Source organism: Eptesicus fuscus, chromosome 8 (genome assembly GCF_027574615.1).
Source record: "Eptesicus fuscus isolate TK198812 chromosome 8, DD_ASM_mEF_20220401, whole genome shotgun sequence".
NCBI lineage: Eukaryota > Metazoa > Chordata > Mammalia > Chiroptera > Vespertilionidae > Eptesicus > Eptesicus fuscus.
Genome location: NC_072480.1, coordinates 97,208,933 through 97,224,094, shown reverse-complemented (window position 1 = coordinate 97,224,094; position 15,162 = coordinate 97,208,933). Strand labels below are relative to the sequence as shown.

Below are 15,162 nucleotides of genomic sequence, written 5' to 3'. Positions count from 1 at the left end.
GCTAACGCCTGGCACCGCGAGGGGCGGGAAGAAGCAGGTGCTGCGTGCCCCTCTGCTGTGCTGGGGCCGGAGGGCCTTCCGTGTCTCGGACGTGTCAGGGATGTGTGACTCCGGGTGGGGCGGGCGGCTCAGCCAGGGACCAGGGACGCCGTCTGACCCTCCGTGCCCTGGGGTCTCCTGTGGGTGTAGCCGGGGGGCCTGTTATACTCACCTGCTCCCAGCAGCCCCTGCTGGTGACAGACGCGGGGCTGGGACAGTCCCCCGTCCTTCCGTGGTCAGCCTCTCTCTGTCAGTGGGTCTCAGGCTGCCCGGGGACTCCTGGGGCTGATGGATAAGTCACGTCACCCTCCCCCTCCCGTGGGGGTGGATGGAGCGAAGGCACTCCCTCCTGAGGGAAAGAGCCCCCCGCCAGCCATCGGCGTCCTCTGAGGCCTTACCCCAGCCTCTCCCTGAGACGCAGTCAGGAGCCAGAGCGGGTGCCCCGGGCCCAGGAGCACAGAGGGTCTCGTGGTTGGGACGGCGTTAGCCGGTGAGCAGCTCTCCACGAGGAGGGCTTTCCTCTCTGCCGTCTGCGGAGGTGTGGCCGTGCGTGTGGCGAGGGGGAGCCGAGGGTCCTTTCCTGCCGGGGCGCTGGGTGCGGTCAGGGAAACCTCTCTGGTGCTGGGGGGCGGGCGGTGCCCCCTCCCCTCCCCCCCGTGGTACCGTGGCGAGTGCCCAACCAGACACAGGACAGTGAGCGTGTGCAGGTCCCTCCCCAGACTGGCTCCGGGCGGAGGAAGCCACTTCTCCATCAGACAGCCCGGAGCTGGCCCGGGGCCGTGTGCGTCCGGAGCCTCGGGCCCCACACCCGTGGGCTGGAATGGTAACATCCCTGCTCCTCAGGTGGGGACTGCGGTTTGGATCTCAGAACCGCACTGTGTGTATTTTATCCTTAACGCGCCCCTCTCCCCCCTCAGATGTGGAAAAGGCGGCCCCAAAAAGGAGAGGCGCGCACTTGCTCGGGGAGAGGACGGCGTGCGTGTCGGCGGCCGTGTCTGACGAGTCGGTGGCGGGAGACAGTGGCGTCTACGAAGCCTTCGTGAAACAGTAAGGCTCCCGTGCAGCGGGGGCTCCCCCATCACCCCTCCCCAGTGCGTGTGTGGGTCACAGGCCAAGGTGTCCCCCCACCGTCAGCCGCTCCCGCAGCCTCAGGGGCAACACTGAGGAAACGTGTGCCTGGACATGTCACTCTGTGTCAAAGATGATCTGCAGCCAGGGACAGACACGCATGTCAGCCGGGGAGGGGCAGCATGTCACAGGGAGGGGCAGCATGTCACAGGGAGGGACAGCATGTCACAGGGAGGGACAGCATGTCACAGGGAGGGATAGCATGTCACAGGGACAGCATGTGAGCCAGGGAGGGATAAGCATGTCACAGGGACAGCATGTCACAGGGACAGCATGTCACAGGGAGGGACAGCATGTCACAGGGAGGGGCAGCATGTCACAGGGAGGGACAGCATGTCACAGGGAGGGACAGCATGTCACAGGGAGGGATAGGCATGTCACAGGGACAGCATGTCACAGGGACAGCATGTCAGCCAGGGAGGGACAGCATGTCACAGGGACAGCATGTCACAGGGAGGGACAGCATGTCACAGGGACAGCATGTCATAGGGAGGGACAGCGTGTCACAGGGACAGCATGTCACAGGGACAGCATGTCACAGGATCAGCATGTCACAGGGAGGGACAGCATGTCACAGGGAGGATCAGCATGTCACAGGGAGGGACAGCATGTCACAGGGAGGGACAGCATGTCACAGGGACAGCATGTCACAGGGAGGGACAGACACATCAGCCAGGGAGGGACGAGCAGGGGCTCTCCTTCCTCAGATACGTCTCCTAACCTGACTTGGATGGGAATGCTGAGGGGCTGGCCACCTGCGTGGCCATCAGCTCCCGAGGAGGTTTTGGGAGCTGGGAACGTGGCAGGGGTGCAGGGCACCCCAGGGGGGCACCAGAAAGCCGTTCCCCTAAAGGGTCGGAGACGGACCCTCCCGACAAGGTGAGGGAGAGCTGAGTGAGCGCCCGGGGTCAGCCGGGGGGAGCAGTGCTGGGAATGGGGTTTTCACTCGCGTGGCCCAGGGGCAGACGGTAACCGCACCGCCGAGCTCCCCGTAATGAGCCGCTCTCCTGCGCCCCTGTCTCCGGTTCCCAGGCCCAGTGAAGTGGGGGACGTTGCCTACGGTGAAGAGGATGCTGGCGTCGTCATGGAGACGGCGCAGGTGCAGATCGGGCTCAGGTAAAGGCTGTGCACGGGCAGGGGCGGGCCTAGCATTCAGTGCGGGGACCACCGGCCTGCGCTCTCCCCGCTTCATCAGCTTCTCTTTCCACAGATACGACGGGAAGAGGGCCAGTTTCATGGTGATTGTAGCACAGCTCCGGAATCTTCATGCCTTCCTGATACCTCATACTTCAAAAGTGTAAGTAAGATCAGTGAAAGCAAATGGCGGCCATCAAACCCCACAGGTGACATTTACGCTGTCACCACGCGGTCCCTCCGGGGGAGGCGTGGCCGACACCGAGCCGGGCCGCCCGACCTACCCGCAGCAGATCCAGACCGGAGACAGGGAGGATGCGGAAAAGCATTTGGGGTTTTGAGGGTTATTCAACCGAGTCATTAAGAAGGACAGGAGCCAGGACTTTCTATCTCACTTTTCAAGCAGAAACTCTGTAAAACGCTGGCTGCGAGTGGCAGGAGCTGCGATGCTTAGCCTTGATCTTGACCCAGAAAACGGCCGCCAAAGACGGCGACAGGATGGCGTGGCCTTAAATCAGCTCCTTTTCCTCCAACGTCTGGACTCACTGTTGATTGCGGGTTATCGCCTGCAGAGTGGGCCTGGTCGCAGCGGCCAGCGTTTGTGGGGGCTCCTGACCGCAGGCTGGAGGGGAGCCCCGCAGACAGAGGAAAGCACCCCTCCTCTCCCCTGTGCTGTTCGCTCTAACCCAGAAGAACCAGTTTCCAAGGAAACGTCTTAGGATGCGTAGTGGTTAGTGAGGCCGCTGGTACAGGAGCGTGAGGTCTGGAGAAGGAGCACACGCTTCCCCGGCCCAGCTCTCTCCTCGCCTGTCCCCAGGGCAGGGAACGGTTTCTGCCCACCCAGCCCCGGCAGCAGCCCGGACCCGCAGGTTCCCGTGCGAAGTCCATGATCAACGTGGACGTAACAGCCGCGCGCCCTTCCTTAGGCCGCATGTGCGTCTGCAGAGTGTATCGTGGAGGGCAGCTCCTAGGACACGCATGTGCGTCTGAAGAGTGTGTCATGGAAGGCAGCTCCTAGGACAAGCATGTGCGTCTGCAGAGTGGATCGTGGAGGGCAGCGCCTAGGACACACATGTGCGTCTGCAGAGTGGATCGTGGAGGGCAGCGCCTAGGACACACATGTGCGTCTGCAGAGTGGATCGTGGAGGGCCGCTCCTAGGACACGCATGTGCGTCTGCAGAGCGGATCGTGGAGGACAGCTCCTAGGACACACATGTGCGTCTGCAGAGCGGATCGTGGAGGACAGCTCCTAGGACACGCATGTGCGTCTGCAGAGTGGATCGTGGAGGGCAGCGCCTAGGACACGCATGTGCGTCTGCAGAGTGGATCGTGGAGGGCAGCGCCTAGGACACGCATGTGCGTCTGCAGAGTGGATCGTGGAGGGCAGCGCCTAGGACACTCATGTGCGTCTGCAGAGTGGATCGTGGAGGGCAGCGCCTAGGACACACATGTGCGTCTGCAGAGTGGATCGTGGAGGGCAGCTCCTAGGACACACATGTGCGTCTGAAGAGTGTGTCATGGAAGGCAGCTCCTAGGATAAGCATGTGCGTCTGCAGAGTGGATCGTGGAGGGCAGCGCCTAGGACACACATGTGCGTCTGCAGAGTGGATCGTGGAGGGCAGCGCCTAGGACACACGTGCGTCTGCAGAGTGGATCGTGGAGGGCCGCTCCTAGGACACGCATGTGCGTCTGCAGAGCGGATCGTGGAGGGCCGCTCCTAGGACACGCATGTGCGTCTGCAGAGCGGATCGTGGAGGGCAGCGCCTAGGACACTCATGTGTGTCTGCAGAGTGGATCATGGAGGGCCGCTCCTAGGACACGCATGTGCGTCTGCAGAGCGGATCGTGGAGGGCAGCTCCTAGGACACGCATGTGCGTCTGCAGAGTGTGTCATGGAGGGCAGCTCCTAGGACACGCATGTGCGTCTGCAGAGCGGATCGTGGAGGGCAGCTCCTAGGACACGCATGTGCGTCTGCAGAGTGGATCGTGGAGGACAGCGCCTAGGACACGCATGTGCGTCTGCAGAGTGTGTCGTGGAGGGCAGCTCCTAGGACACGCATGTGCGTCTGCAGAGCGGATCGTGGAGGGCAGCTCCTAGGACCGCATCCACAGGCCTGGCCGTGGGGGGGGGGGGGCTCAGTGGGTGTTCTCTTCCTGGGATTTAAAAGGAAGTACCTCGTGCCGTTTCCTAGAGTCGTGAGTCCTATATAATGTATGCCCGGCAAAGTTACTTTAAGGTCGCATTATACGTTATTTCTCTCTTGCTTCTGAATTTTGCAAAGCATCGTCTAACCGGCTGTCATTTCTGATACTTCTGAGATGCTAGCCTGGGCTGTGGAAGTCCATCTGTTTTAAACTGTCCCAGAATGCTCCTGGGCCTCCTCCTCTGGCAGGACAATTCCGGGGACGTGCTGACCGCCATCTCTCGTTAAGGACTCAGGACGATGCTCTTCGGGACCACGTCAGCTAGTGGGTCCCCACGCCCCAGGCTCAGAAATCACTCACAGTGGAGTGGGCTGTTCATGGGCGGGTGGGGCGTTCAGCACGTCTGTCCCCTGGTGCTGTCCGCCTTCGCCTTCCTGCCACGCGCCCTGGCTGGGGCCCGGGGGCGTGGAGGGCTGCGGCCCGGGGGGTGTGGAGGGCTCGGGCCTGGGGGGCGTGGAGGGCTGAGGCCTGGGGACGTGGAGGGCTGCGGCCCGGGGGGCGTGGAGGGCTGCGGGCTGGGGGGTGTGGCGGGCCGGGCCCGTGCTGGGCACTGGTGGTGCGGGCGGGCGGGCGGCTGGGAGCAGGGCCGTGCCGCTGAGCAGGAGGACCAGGACCAGGAAGCAGCAGGGCTCCACGTGGCCCCGCCCCCGTGTCTCTCCGCAGATAGTTTCAGGCGCCGTGAACCCGCTGTGGCTGCAGAGCCCTGAGTCGTTTGCTCTCCCGTCTCTGCAGGTATTTCAGGGTCGCTCTGCTACCCTCCTCCACGGACGTGAGCTGTCTGTTCCGAACGAAGGTGCACCCGGCCACGGAACCCCTTCTGTTCAACGACATGTTCCGCGTGGCCATCTCGCAGGCGGCCCTGCAGCAGAAGACGCTGCGGGTGGACCTGTGCTGCGTCCGCGCACACCGCACGGAGGAGTGCCTGGTGGGTGGCCCTGCTCCCGCACCCCCCTCGCCCGACATCCCCGTGTTTCTAGTTGCTGTGGGCCAGCCCCGACATCACCCAAACCCGCCCAGTGCCTCGGACACGGGGCCGTCGCGGTTTCCACGTGAAGGATGATCTCAGGTTTCCGTTCTCTTATTCCACACCTTTGACCTCTGCCTCTGCATGGCGACTCTGTAAAGGCTGCTTTCCCTTTCCACCCTTTGACCTCTGTCTGACTGTCACCTTGGAGCATGTTTGCTCAGTACGAGTCTTGTGCTGGGTGCTCTGTACATAGTATCTCATGAAGACCTCATCACTTTTATAAAAAAGGTATGGTTGCCCCTATTTACCTAATAAAAGAGTAATATGCTAATTGACCATACTTCACAACACCCACCAGCCAATCAGGGGTGAGTATGCAAATTAACCTAACAAAAATGGCAGGTTGATTTGCATACACAGGCGCCAAGCAGCCAGGGATGGGGCGGGATGCAGGCATTCTGCACCACCCCAGCCGCTCCGGGCCTCTGGGCAGGTGGGAAGGCAGAAAGGCGGCTCCGGGCCGATGTGGAAAGGCTGCTCTGGCCAGAGCGAAGGCGGTGCCGGCAGCCAGGGGAATGAAGGCCCATTCTTGCACGAATCTTCATTCGTGCATCGGGCCACGAGTTTTCAATAAAGAACTGCAGAGAAAGGTAACGTATAGCCACCACATAACCCCACACATAAGTCACTGTCACAAACTTAAATTGAGCAGGACACTGAGTATAGAGTCCCTGTGTTCGGCTCACTCTCCCGGCCTGGTAGCGGAGCATCGAAGGAAGATAAGTGCGCTGTTAGTTAGGTCAATATGATATTTAAACGCTAAAGCAGAAGACTGCGTACAGCTGACAGCGGCTTTAACGCACTGTGTGCATCGTACCAGAAAGCCATTCCACACCAGTAAGACGTGGTGCTCAAATGCGCTAGGTGAACGGAGGGTCTCTCACCGAGCCCTTCTCCGCAGGACAGGGGAGACACAGACGCACAAAGTGGAAGAGAGTGAAAGATCTCTGGTTAATATTGTGTCTGTCTACAAAAATACCTGGTATTGTCTGACAATGAAGACAGTTAGAAAGAAGCAAAGATGCCCTGGCTGATTTGGCTCAGTGAATAGAGCGCTGGTCCACAGACTGAAGGATCCAGGGTTCAATTCCGGTCAAGGGCACGTACCTCGGTTGCAGGCTCCATCCCGGCCCTGGTCGGGGCATGTTCAGGAGGCAACCAATCCATGTGCCTCTCACATCCATGTTTCTCTCTCTCTGTCTGTCCCCCTCCCTCCTACTCTCTAAAAAATCAATGAAAAAATATCCTCGGGTGAGGATTAACAAAATATTTTAAAAAGCAAGAAGCCAAGATAGACTAATTAGGCTGTCAGAAAGGCTTAGTATAAATATATGTGTTAGCAGCTCTGTAAGGTTAATAAATATGTTAAGTGACCTTCTTATAAAATGATACAGTTTAATTTAGATCCTGACTAATAAGTGTGATTTGGTGAAATATAAAAGCTTTTAACCTATTTTTTTTTTACATTCTACTAATTTAGTTAAAAATTTTTCTAATTTCTCATTTAAGAACCACAATGGAGTTTTTTATTTGTTAGTTTTTACATTTTTCAGTAGATAATGGACTTTTGTAAATAATAATCAGATCACTCATAAGGTGTTATGGTTTATAAGTAGTCATTTGTATTTGTATTTTTAAACTTTTTTAAAAATAATAATTTCACACTTACAAAATGTTGCATGCTTAGTCATTAGGTTGTGGCAAAACAGTATCTCACAAAACAATCCCAGAATTGGCTTTTATTTTTTTAATATTTTATAAAAATATATATATATTTTTTAAGTATATTTTATTGATTTTTTACAGAGAGGAAGGGAGAGGGATAGAGAGCTAGAAACATCGATGAGAGAGAGACATCGACCAGCTGCCTCTTGCACACCCCCCACCGGGGGATGTGCCCGCAACCAATGTACATGCCTTTGACCAGAATCGAACCTGGGACCCTCCAGTCCGCAGACCGACGCTCTATCCACTGAGCCAAACCGGTTTCGGCAATAAAAATATTTTTTAATTGATATCAGAGAGGAAGGGAGAGGGAGAGAGAGATAGAAACATCAGTGATGAGATAGAATCATTGATCGGCTGCCTCCAGCATGCCCCACACTGGGGATCAAGTTCACAACCCAGGTATGTGCCCTGACAGAGAATCAAACCAGTGACCTGGTTGATAGGTTGACGCTCAACCACCGAGCCACACCGACTGGGCCAGAGTTGGCTTTTAGATTGGCATCATTTCTTATTCAGTCACACCTGAAAACATAAGACATCTTCAGGTTTTTAAAAAAATTTAATGCTTTATATCATGAATATTGCTTTTTTTTTTTTTTTACTCCTAAAACAAGCTTGCCCCATAATCTGAATTATATCAGGAGCAAATATGGATTTAAACACTTTATCTCCTCTTTTTCCTCTCGCCTCCCATAGGCTGGAACTCAGATCAGTCTGGCCGATTTGCCGTTTTCCAGTGAGATTTTCACTCTGTGGTATAATCTGCTTCCTGCTAAGCAAATGCCTCCCAAAGTGAACGAAGAAGAACACGAGGATTCGGTATTCCAGCCGAGCCAGCCATTGGTGGAGCCCATAGACTTGGTGAGTCAGAATGAGAGAAGAAAGCCATTGCGGTTTAATAAGCCAGCACGGGACAGAGGGCTGTGATGCCTGCGTGCTTTTTTCCCTCGCTGTCCTTCCTTCCTCCCGCTTCCTGAAGGAAGGAAAGATCATCTCCCGCTGTTTCAAGCTGATAAAAGGATCGCTTGTTTCTGCTCACACTTCCTCCCATAACTATCACCTGACGTGGAGGCACGTAGCTTTGGGTGACATGAGCAACCTTTTGATTTCAGTTTATATTTTTACACATGGTGTTCACTGTCAAGTTATACATTTGAAACTTACATTTTTTGCCAAGGTTAAAATATAACCTTAGCTTCCGTTTGTAACACCGAGCTCCACAAATGCTTTCTATTACAAAGTGCGTTGTCACCAATAGTCACACTTCACCACTTCGCAGAACGTGGCATCTGTGGCTGCGGCTGCTGCTGAGTCACGTTAAGTCAGACTGTCTGAGGGAAGACCTCGCTCAGCCTGAGGCAGATGGTTAAAGCACAGAGCTCGGTTGGTCATCAGCGCAGAACCCGTGGCTGCTGGTGGGTGGCGGAGGGAGACAGACGTGTGGGAGAGCCGGCTTCGTGGTCGACGCTCAGGCTTCCAGAACGCTCCCATCATGTCCCCGGGAGCAAGCTTTTCAGTAAGCCTTATGCCGGATGAGTCACGTGCCACACAGCCCACCCACTCACAGTGTGCGGTTCCCCATCGGGACCACACGGTCCAGTCGTGTCTAGTTGATTCACAGCCTTGTGCCACCCTCACCACGTCTAACATTAGAACATCGCATCCTCCCAAAAGGAGCCGCGTCGCCTTTAGCCCACAGTCACTCCCAGTTCCGACCCTTGCACCCAAGACAAGCATTCATCTTCCTCCCGTCTCTCTACGTTAGTTGATTGTGGACACAGTGTTTGTTCCTTTGTGACTGTCTTCTTTCCCTCAGCATACCGTTTTCAAGATACATCCATAAAGTAACGTATTATTTTGTCCACGTAATACTATTTCCAAGTAATACTCGGTTGTAGGGATCTCCCACCTTTTATTTATCTGTTCATCAGCTCATGGCCATTTGGGCTGTTGTTATTTTTTTACTCTTACTAATAATGCTGCTATGAACATTTGTATCAACTTACATGGACGTGTGTCTTCGTTTATGGGGGGGACATACCTAGGAGTGGAATGGTTGGGTCAAACGTTGGACATAATTCTATGTTTCACGTGTTGAGGGGCTAACAGACTGTTTTCCAAAGTGGCTGCCCCATTGTATATTCTCGCCAGCACGGTCTGAGGCTCGTTTCCCCACGCCCTCGCCCGTGAGGTTCACCTGTCTTCCCTCCAGCCAGGCTAGTGGGAGGAAGGGGGTGGCTGGGTTCATTCACATTCTAATGACTAAGATGTGGGGCATGTTTTCATGGCTGGTCATTAGTATGTCTTTTTTTTTTTTTTTTTTTTTTTTTGAGAACTGTCTATTCAGATCCCTTGTTTGCTTTTTAAATGTGGTTATTTTATCTTTTTATTATTGAGTTATGAGCATTCCTCATATATTCTTGATAGAAGTCTCTTATCCAGTAAATGATTTGCAAATATTTTCTCTCATGCTGTGGGTTATCGTTTCATTTTCTTGATGGTTTTATTTGCAGTCAAGTTTTCAATTCTGATAAAAATCAAATTGTATATGTATTTTTCTTTTATTGCGTATGTTGTTGATGTGATATCTAAAAAGGCTTTGCCAGCCCTGACCGGTTTGGCTCAGTGGATAGAGCGTCGGCCTGCAGACTCAAGGGTCCCAGGTTCGATTCCAGTCGAGGGCATGTACCTTGGCTGCGGGCACATCCCCAGTAGGGGATGTGCAGGAGGCAGCTGGTCGATGTTTCTCTCTCATCGATGTTTCTAGCTCTCTATCCCTCTTCCTTCCTCTCTGTAAAAAAAAAAAAATAAATAAAAATAAATAAAAAATAAAAAGGCTTTGCCAAACTTAACCTCACGAAGATTTACTCCTGTGTTTTCTTCTGAGAGTTTTAAAGTTTAGTTTTACTTTTAGGCCTCTGATTCATTTGTTCTTTTATGTGTGATGTAACAAGTGGGTTCAGGTTCATTCTTTTTGTATGTGGGCATGCAATTGTCCTAACACTATTTATTGAAAAAAACAAAAAACAACAACTACTCTTTCTCCCATTGAATTATCTTGCCCAAATCAATTGCACGTAAGTGTGAGCATTTATATTTCTGGACTCTCAATTCTGTTCCACTAACCTACATGTCTGTACTTAGGCCAGCACCACACTGCTCAGATTACTGTAGTTCAGTAATTATTTTGAAATCAGAAAGTATGAGTCGTCACACTTTGTTTTCCTTTTTCAAGATGGTTTGGGCTGTTCAGGGTCCCTTGCATTTCCATATGAATTTTAGCACCAGTTTATCAATTTCCACACACAAAAAAGATAGGGTTTTGATAGAGACTGCACTGAGTCAGTAGGTCAGTTGGGGGCATTGTTGCCTTAACAGCGTTTCTCTTCTGATGCATGAGTACAGGATGTCTTCCCATCTACTTAGGTCTTCCTTAATTTCTTCCAACACGGTTTCGTATTGGTCAGAGACCCAGTTTATACTTCTTTTGTTAATTTTGTTCTTTTTGATGCTCTTGTAAATAGAACTGTTTTCTTAATTACATATTCAGATTACTCGTTTCATAATTAATTTTTGTCTACTTATCTTGTATCCTGCAATCTTGCTGAACTCATTTATTAGAGCTAATGGTGTTTTTTAGTGGATTCCCTAGGATTTTCTATGCATAAGATTATATCTTCTGAAAACAGGGTTCGTCTACTTCTTCCTTCCCAGTCACTTTGTGTTTCCGATTCTTGCCTCGTTTCCCTGGCTGGAGCTCCCGGCGCAGTATGGGAGAAGTGGGGAGAGCGGCCTCCTTGTCCTGTGCCTGACCTTCGCGGGGAGTTTCCGTCTCTTGCCGCTGAGTGTGATTTTGCGGTGGGTTTTTGTAGATGCCCTTCCTCGGACTGAGGAAGCCCTGAGTGTCTTTATCCTTACAGGTTGTTGGGTGGGACAGGAGCTTTCAGCACTTATTGAGGTGATCATGGGGTTTCTGTCCTGCATGCTATTCATATGGCTTATTGATTTCCAGGTATTAAGCCCATCTTGCATCCCCACTTGGTCACGGTGTGTAATCCTTTTCATATGTTAGTAGATTTAGGTGTTTTTTCTCCAGCAGTTTTACTCTGATGTGCTCATATGATTTGTGTGTGTGTTTATTCTAGTGAAAATTCTCCATCATTTCCTCTGCTTTCTTAAACATATTAATTGTAAAGTGATAAACTTCTGCTCTGAGTCACGCCGTGTGGAGATCACCGGGGAGTCTGCCTCCTTGGCCTGTTGTTTCTCTCGGCTTCGGTCGCGGTGTGTGGTCAGTGGGTGCTGGGTGTCACGTGTGAAAGGAGGCTCTGGTGCAGGCCTCCTCCAGAGAGGGGTGCTCTTCTCCTGGAGGCAGCTCACAACAGGGGGGGGGGGGACCGCAGTCCCCGTTTTCCTCTCCCCAGGAGGGCGAGCTGACGGGCATGCCTGCAGCTGCTGGGTGTTGCTTTGTTTCTCAGCTCCTTGCTTGCACGTTGGCAGGTGCCCCTGTGGGAACTGCAGGAACGGGGCTCACTTTAGAGTCGCTTTCTCCGGTCCCTCGCGTGCTGCCAGCACCGTCTGTTGGTCTGAGTGCCTCCCACGGGAATTGGCACGTGCCCCCCCACTTCCCCGGGAAAAGAGTGCAGTGGTGGTCGGTCCGCCTGCCTGCATTTCCCTTCGGCCAGGGCCTTGGCCCTCTGGTCCCCATAGCCTTGGTGGCTCTCCATCGCTTTAAAACACCTGGCGTTTCTGCTGGTTTTATTCTGTTCATCTTGCATATTTTCAGCAGGAGAATCGGGTCTAGTCTGGCTCTCTTCACAGCTGGAAGTCCCACCTGATGAGTGTCTCCCTTATTTCCTTCCGGAAGGGCGTCTGTTCATGGCCATCTGTTTCACTCTCCCCAGGATGCAGTGTCAGCCTTACTCGCCAGAACGTCGGCTGAGCTGCTGGCCGTGGAACAGGAATTAGCACAAGAAGAAGACGAAGAAGCAGGGCCAGGAGCAGAGCACCGGGGTCCAGAGGGAGATTGGTAAGGCCTGCCCTCCTTGTGCCGGTGGGAACTCGGGGAGGATGCTCCGTTTCTCATAAGAAGCTTTCAGCCCGGCCTGTGGCTCAGGGGTTGAGCGTCGACCTATGAACCAGGAGGTCACGGTTCCACTCCTGACCAGGGCACATGCCCAGGTTGCAGGCTCGATCCCCAGGAGGGGGACGTGCAGGAGGCAGTCAATGGATGATTCTCTTTCATCATTGATGTTTCTATCTCTCGTTCCCTCTCCCTTCTCTGAAATCAATTTAAAAAAAAATTTTTTTTTGTTAAAGAAACTTTCAGGGAAACCTTTATGGGACCAGACCTCATTCTGGAATCAGGGGCAGCGGGTAGCTTCAGGGAGCTGCCCCCCGAGGAGCGGCGTCCTCGGTCCCTAGAGGTGGAAGGGGGTCATGGGAGATTGTCAGCAAAGTTAACACATCAGCGAGACTCAAGTTCTTTGGTAATTTTAACACTATTTCCTGAGCTTTTTAAACTCTAGGTCTAAACGATCGATTCTGAGAGGTGTAGTGGTTTGCTGTGGAGTTAAAGATAAGTTTAAAAACTGGCTCTTTTTCTTTAAACTGCAAGTACCCATTCAGGCTTTGGCGAGTCCAGTCAGATGTTAGGGGACGGCTTCTGAGCATCCATTTCGCTATTTGTTACCACCTTCACCTTCCTTTGCTATCTCATCTCATTACTCACACCCCATCCTTTAAAAAAAGTTTGGGGGGACGGGTATTGGGTATTACAGCTTTTGTCTGGATTCAGGTCTGTATGAAGAATGGTATCTTTCTTGGTTTGTACTTTTTTCTCTAAAAACAAATTTTAGTGACTACATCTGCTTTGTAAGTACACATGTAAAATTACTTGAATTAATTTTTATATATAATTACTTAGAGTGTTTGAGCTACTGTTAACACATGTGCGTACACATATATAGCATGCATTTGTGTGCCTGTGTGTGTGTAGAAAACTCTTTACAAGTTAGAATAACAAGATTCAAATAAGATCATGGGCACGTGGCAGGCGCAGCGTACTGCAGTGACGGCAGAAGGTACAGGTGCACTTGGTTCTCATCACAAGCCCTTACAGTGAATAAAATCAGAGACTGCAAAAGCGCACACACAGAGAACATGTGAGTGAGGACGTGTTTCATTAAGGTTCCTTTAGATGATGAGCCTGCCTGTGCATGTAAAGTGCAGTTTGTTTCGCACGCATTTCAAAAATACACTTGGAATGTACCATAAAGGAATCTGCAGCCCACAGTATTCATTGCTAGCTCCCCTTCTTCACTTCATGACTAGGCGTTTAATGTCTAGTCTGTGCCAATTGGTCACCAATCACAATTAAAGCTCGGCTTTTCGTTACCAGTAGAGAAAATGTTCGCATTCTAAGAACATGAAACACAACCCAGCATGAGACATTCTAAACACACTGGGCTCCTGCTCTCCTGTCAGTGGCGTTTGTACAGAACACATATGTGTTGTAAAGCCCCCACTTACCACAGCTCCCAAACCCGTGCCATGGCTTTTGTTGACGACAAGGTCACACGGCTTGAAGGGTCTTCTGTTATTTCAGTAGTAAAACTCCCTTCCCATGGGTTCCACCCCTGCGGACCGTGAGCACAGGGGATCATGGGTATTTTTACTCCTCATGTCTTTATCCACCCTTAGCAGAGAGTCACTCTGTTCCATTGTACGATTAATTTTACAAGACACGGCCCAGCCGGCACGGCTCAGTGGTTGAGTGTCGACCTAAGAACCTGGAGGTCATGGATCGATTTCCGGTCAGGACACATGCCTGGGTTGCGGGTTTGATCCCCAGTGTGGGGCATGCAGGAGGCAGCCAGTCAATGGTTCTCTCTCATCAATGATATTTCTATCTTTCCCTCTCCCTTCCTCTCTGAAATCAATAAAAATATATTTTTAAAAATTTCTTACAAGACACGGACAGCTAACACCGAGTTTTATTCTAGGGAGTGACAATATTTTTAAATGGCGGGGCTAACCTTAATATTTGATTTTCTGTATATTTCTATTTTAATCTTTAGGAATTGGGTCAAATTTCACTCATGAGTTTGACATTTTAGTACCTAACTATGGTGACTTCGCTGTCGATCGCTAGAGATAACTTTATATTTCATGATCATTTTAGTAGAAAGGGCTTGCATCGCGATCTGTGTCTGCTGTCCCTTGCCCTGGCACCAGGTGGATGTCCCAGGTTCCTTGCCCTGGTGCCGGGTGGAGGCGCCCAGGTACCCCGCCCTGGTGCCGGGTGGATGTCCCAGGTCCCTTGCCCTGGTGCCGGGTGGATGTCCCAGGTCCCTTGCCCTGGTGCCGGGTGGACGTGCCCAGGTACCCTGCCCTGGTGCCGGGTGGACGTGCCCAGGTCCCTTGCCCTGGTGCCAGGTGGAGGCGCCCAGGTACCCTGCCCTGGTGCCGGGTGGACGTGCCCAGGTACCCTGCCCTGGTGCCGGGTGGAGGCGCCCAGGTCCCTTGCCCTGGTGCCGGGTGGACGCGCCCAGGTACCCTGCCCTGGTGCCAGGTGGAGGCGCCCAGGTACCCTGCCCTGGTGCCGGGTGGATGTCCCAGGTTGCATTGTGCTGGGACACGTCGGCTGGGATTAAAGTGTGTCTTGTTTCGTTCCTCCGAAGGTTGGCGATGCTGAGAGAGGCCTCTGACGAAGTGGTGGCCGAGGAAGAGGCCGACGTGGCGTTGCCAGGGGGCAGCAGGTGTATGGGAGACCTGAGCTCATGCCCGAGTGTGCCCGAGACAGCGGAAGCCACGAGGAGGGGAGAGAACAGCTGTGCCAACGGCCCTGGCAGCCAGCCCCCTCCGGGAATGCCCACCCTCGTGAGTACTTCCGCTGCACTC

At 52.8% G+C, this 15,162-nt stretch overlaps 1 protein-coding gene across 1 annotated transcript in view; it reads left to right on the top strand.

Moving 5' to 3' along the window:
• The window catches only part of WWC2 (WW and C2 domain containing 2), a 128,059-nt gene that overhangs the window by 101,401 nt on the left and 11,496 nt on the right, over positions 1–15,162 (top strand). The window contains exons 12-18 of the mRNA XM_008151883.3: positions 957–1,086; positions 2,200–2,283; positions 2,378–2,464; positions 5,238–5,430; positions 7,957–8,121; positions 12,165–12,289; positions 14,943–15,141. Coding sequence (XP_008150105.2) covers positions 957–1,086; positions 2,200–2,283; positions 2,378–2,464; positions 5,238–5,430; positions 7,957–8,121; positions 12,165–12,289; positions 14,943–15,141 — 983 coding nt within the window. The remainder of the gene's footprint in view (positions 1–956; positions 1,087–2,199; positions 2,284–2,377; positions 2,465–5,237; positions 5,431–7,956; positions 8,122–12,164; positions 12,290–14,942; positions 15,142–15,162) is intronic.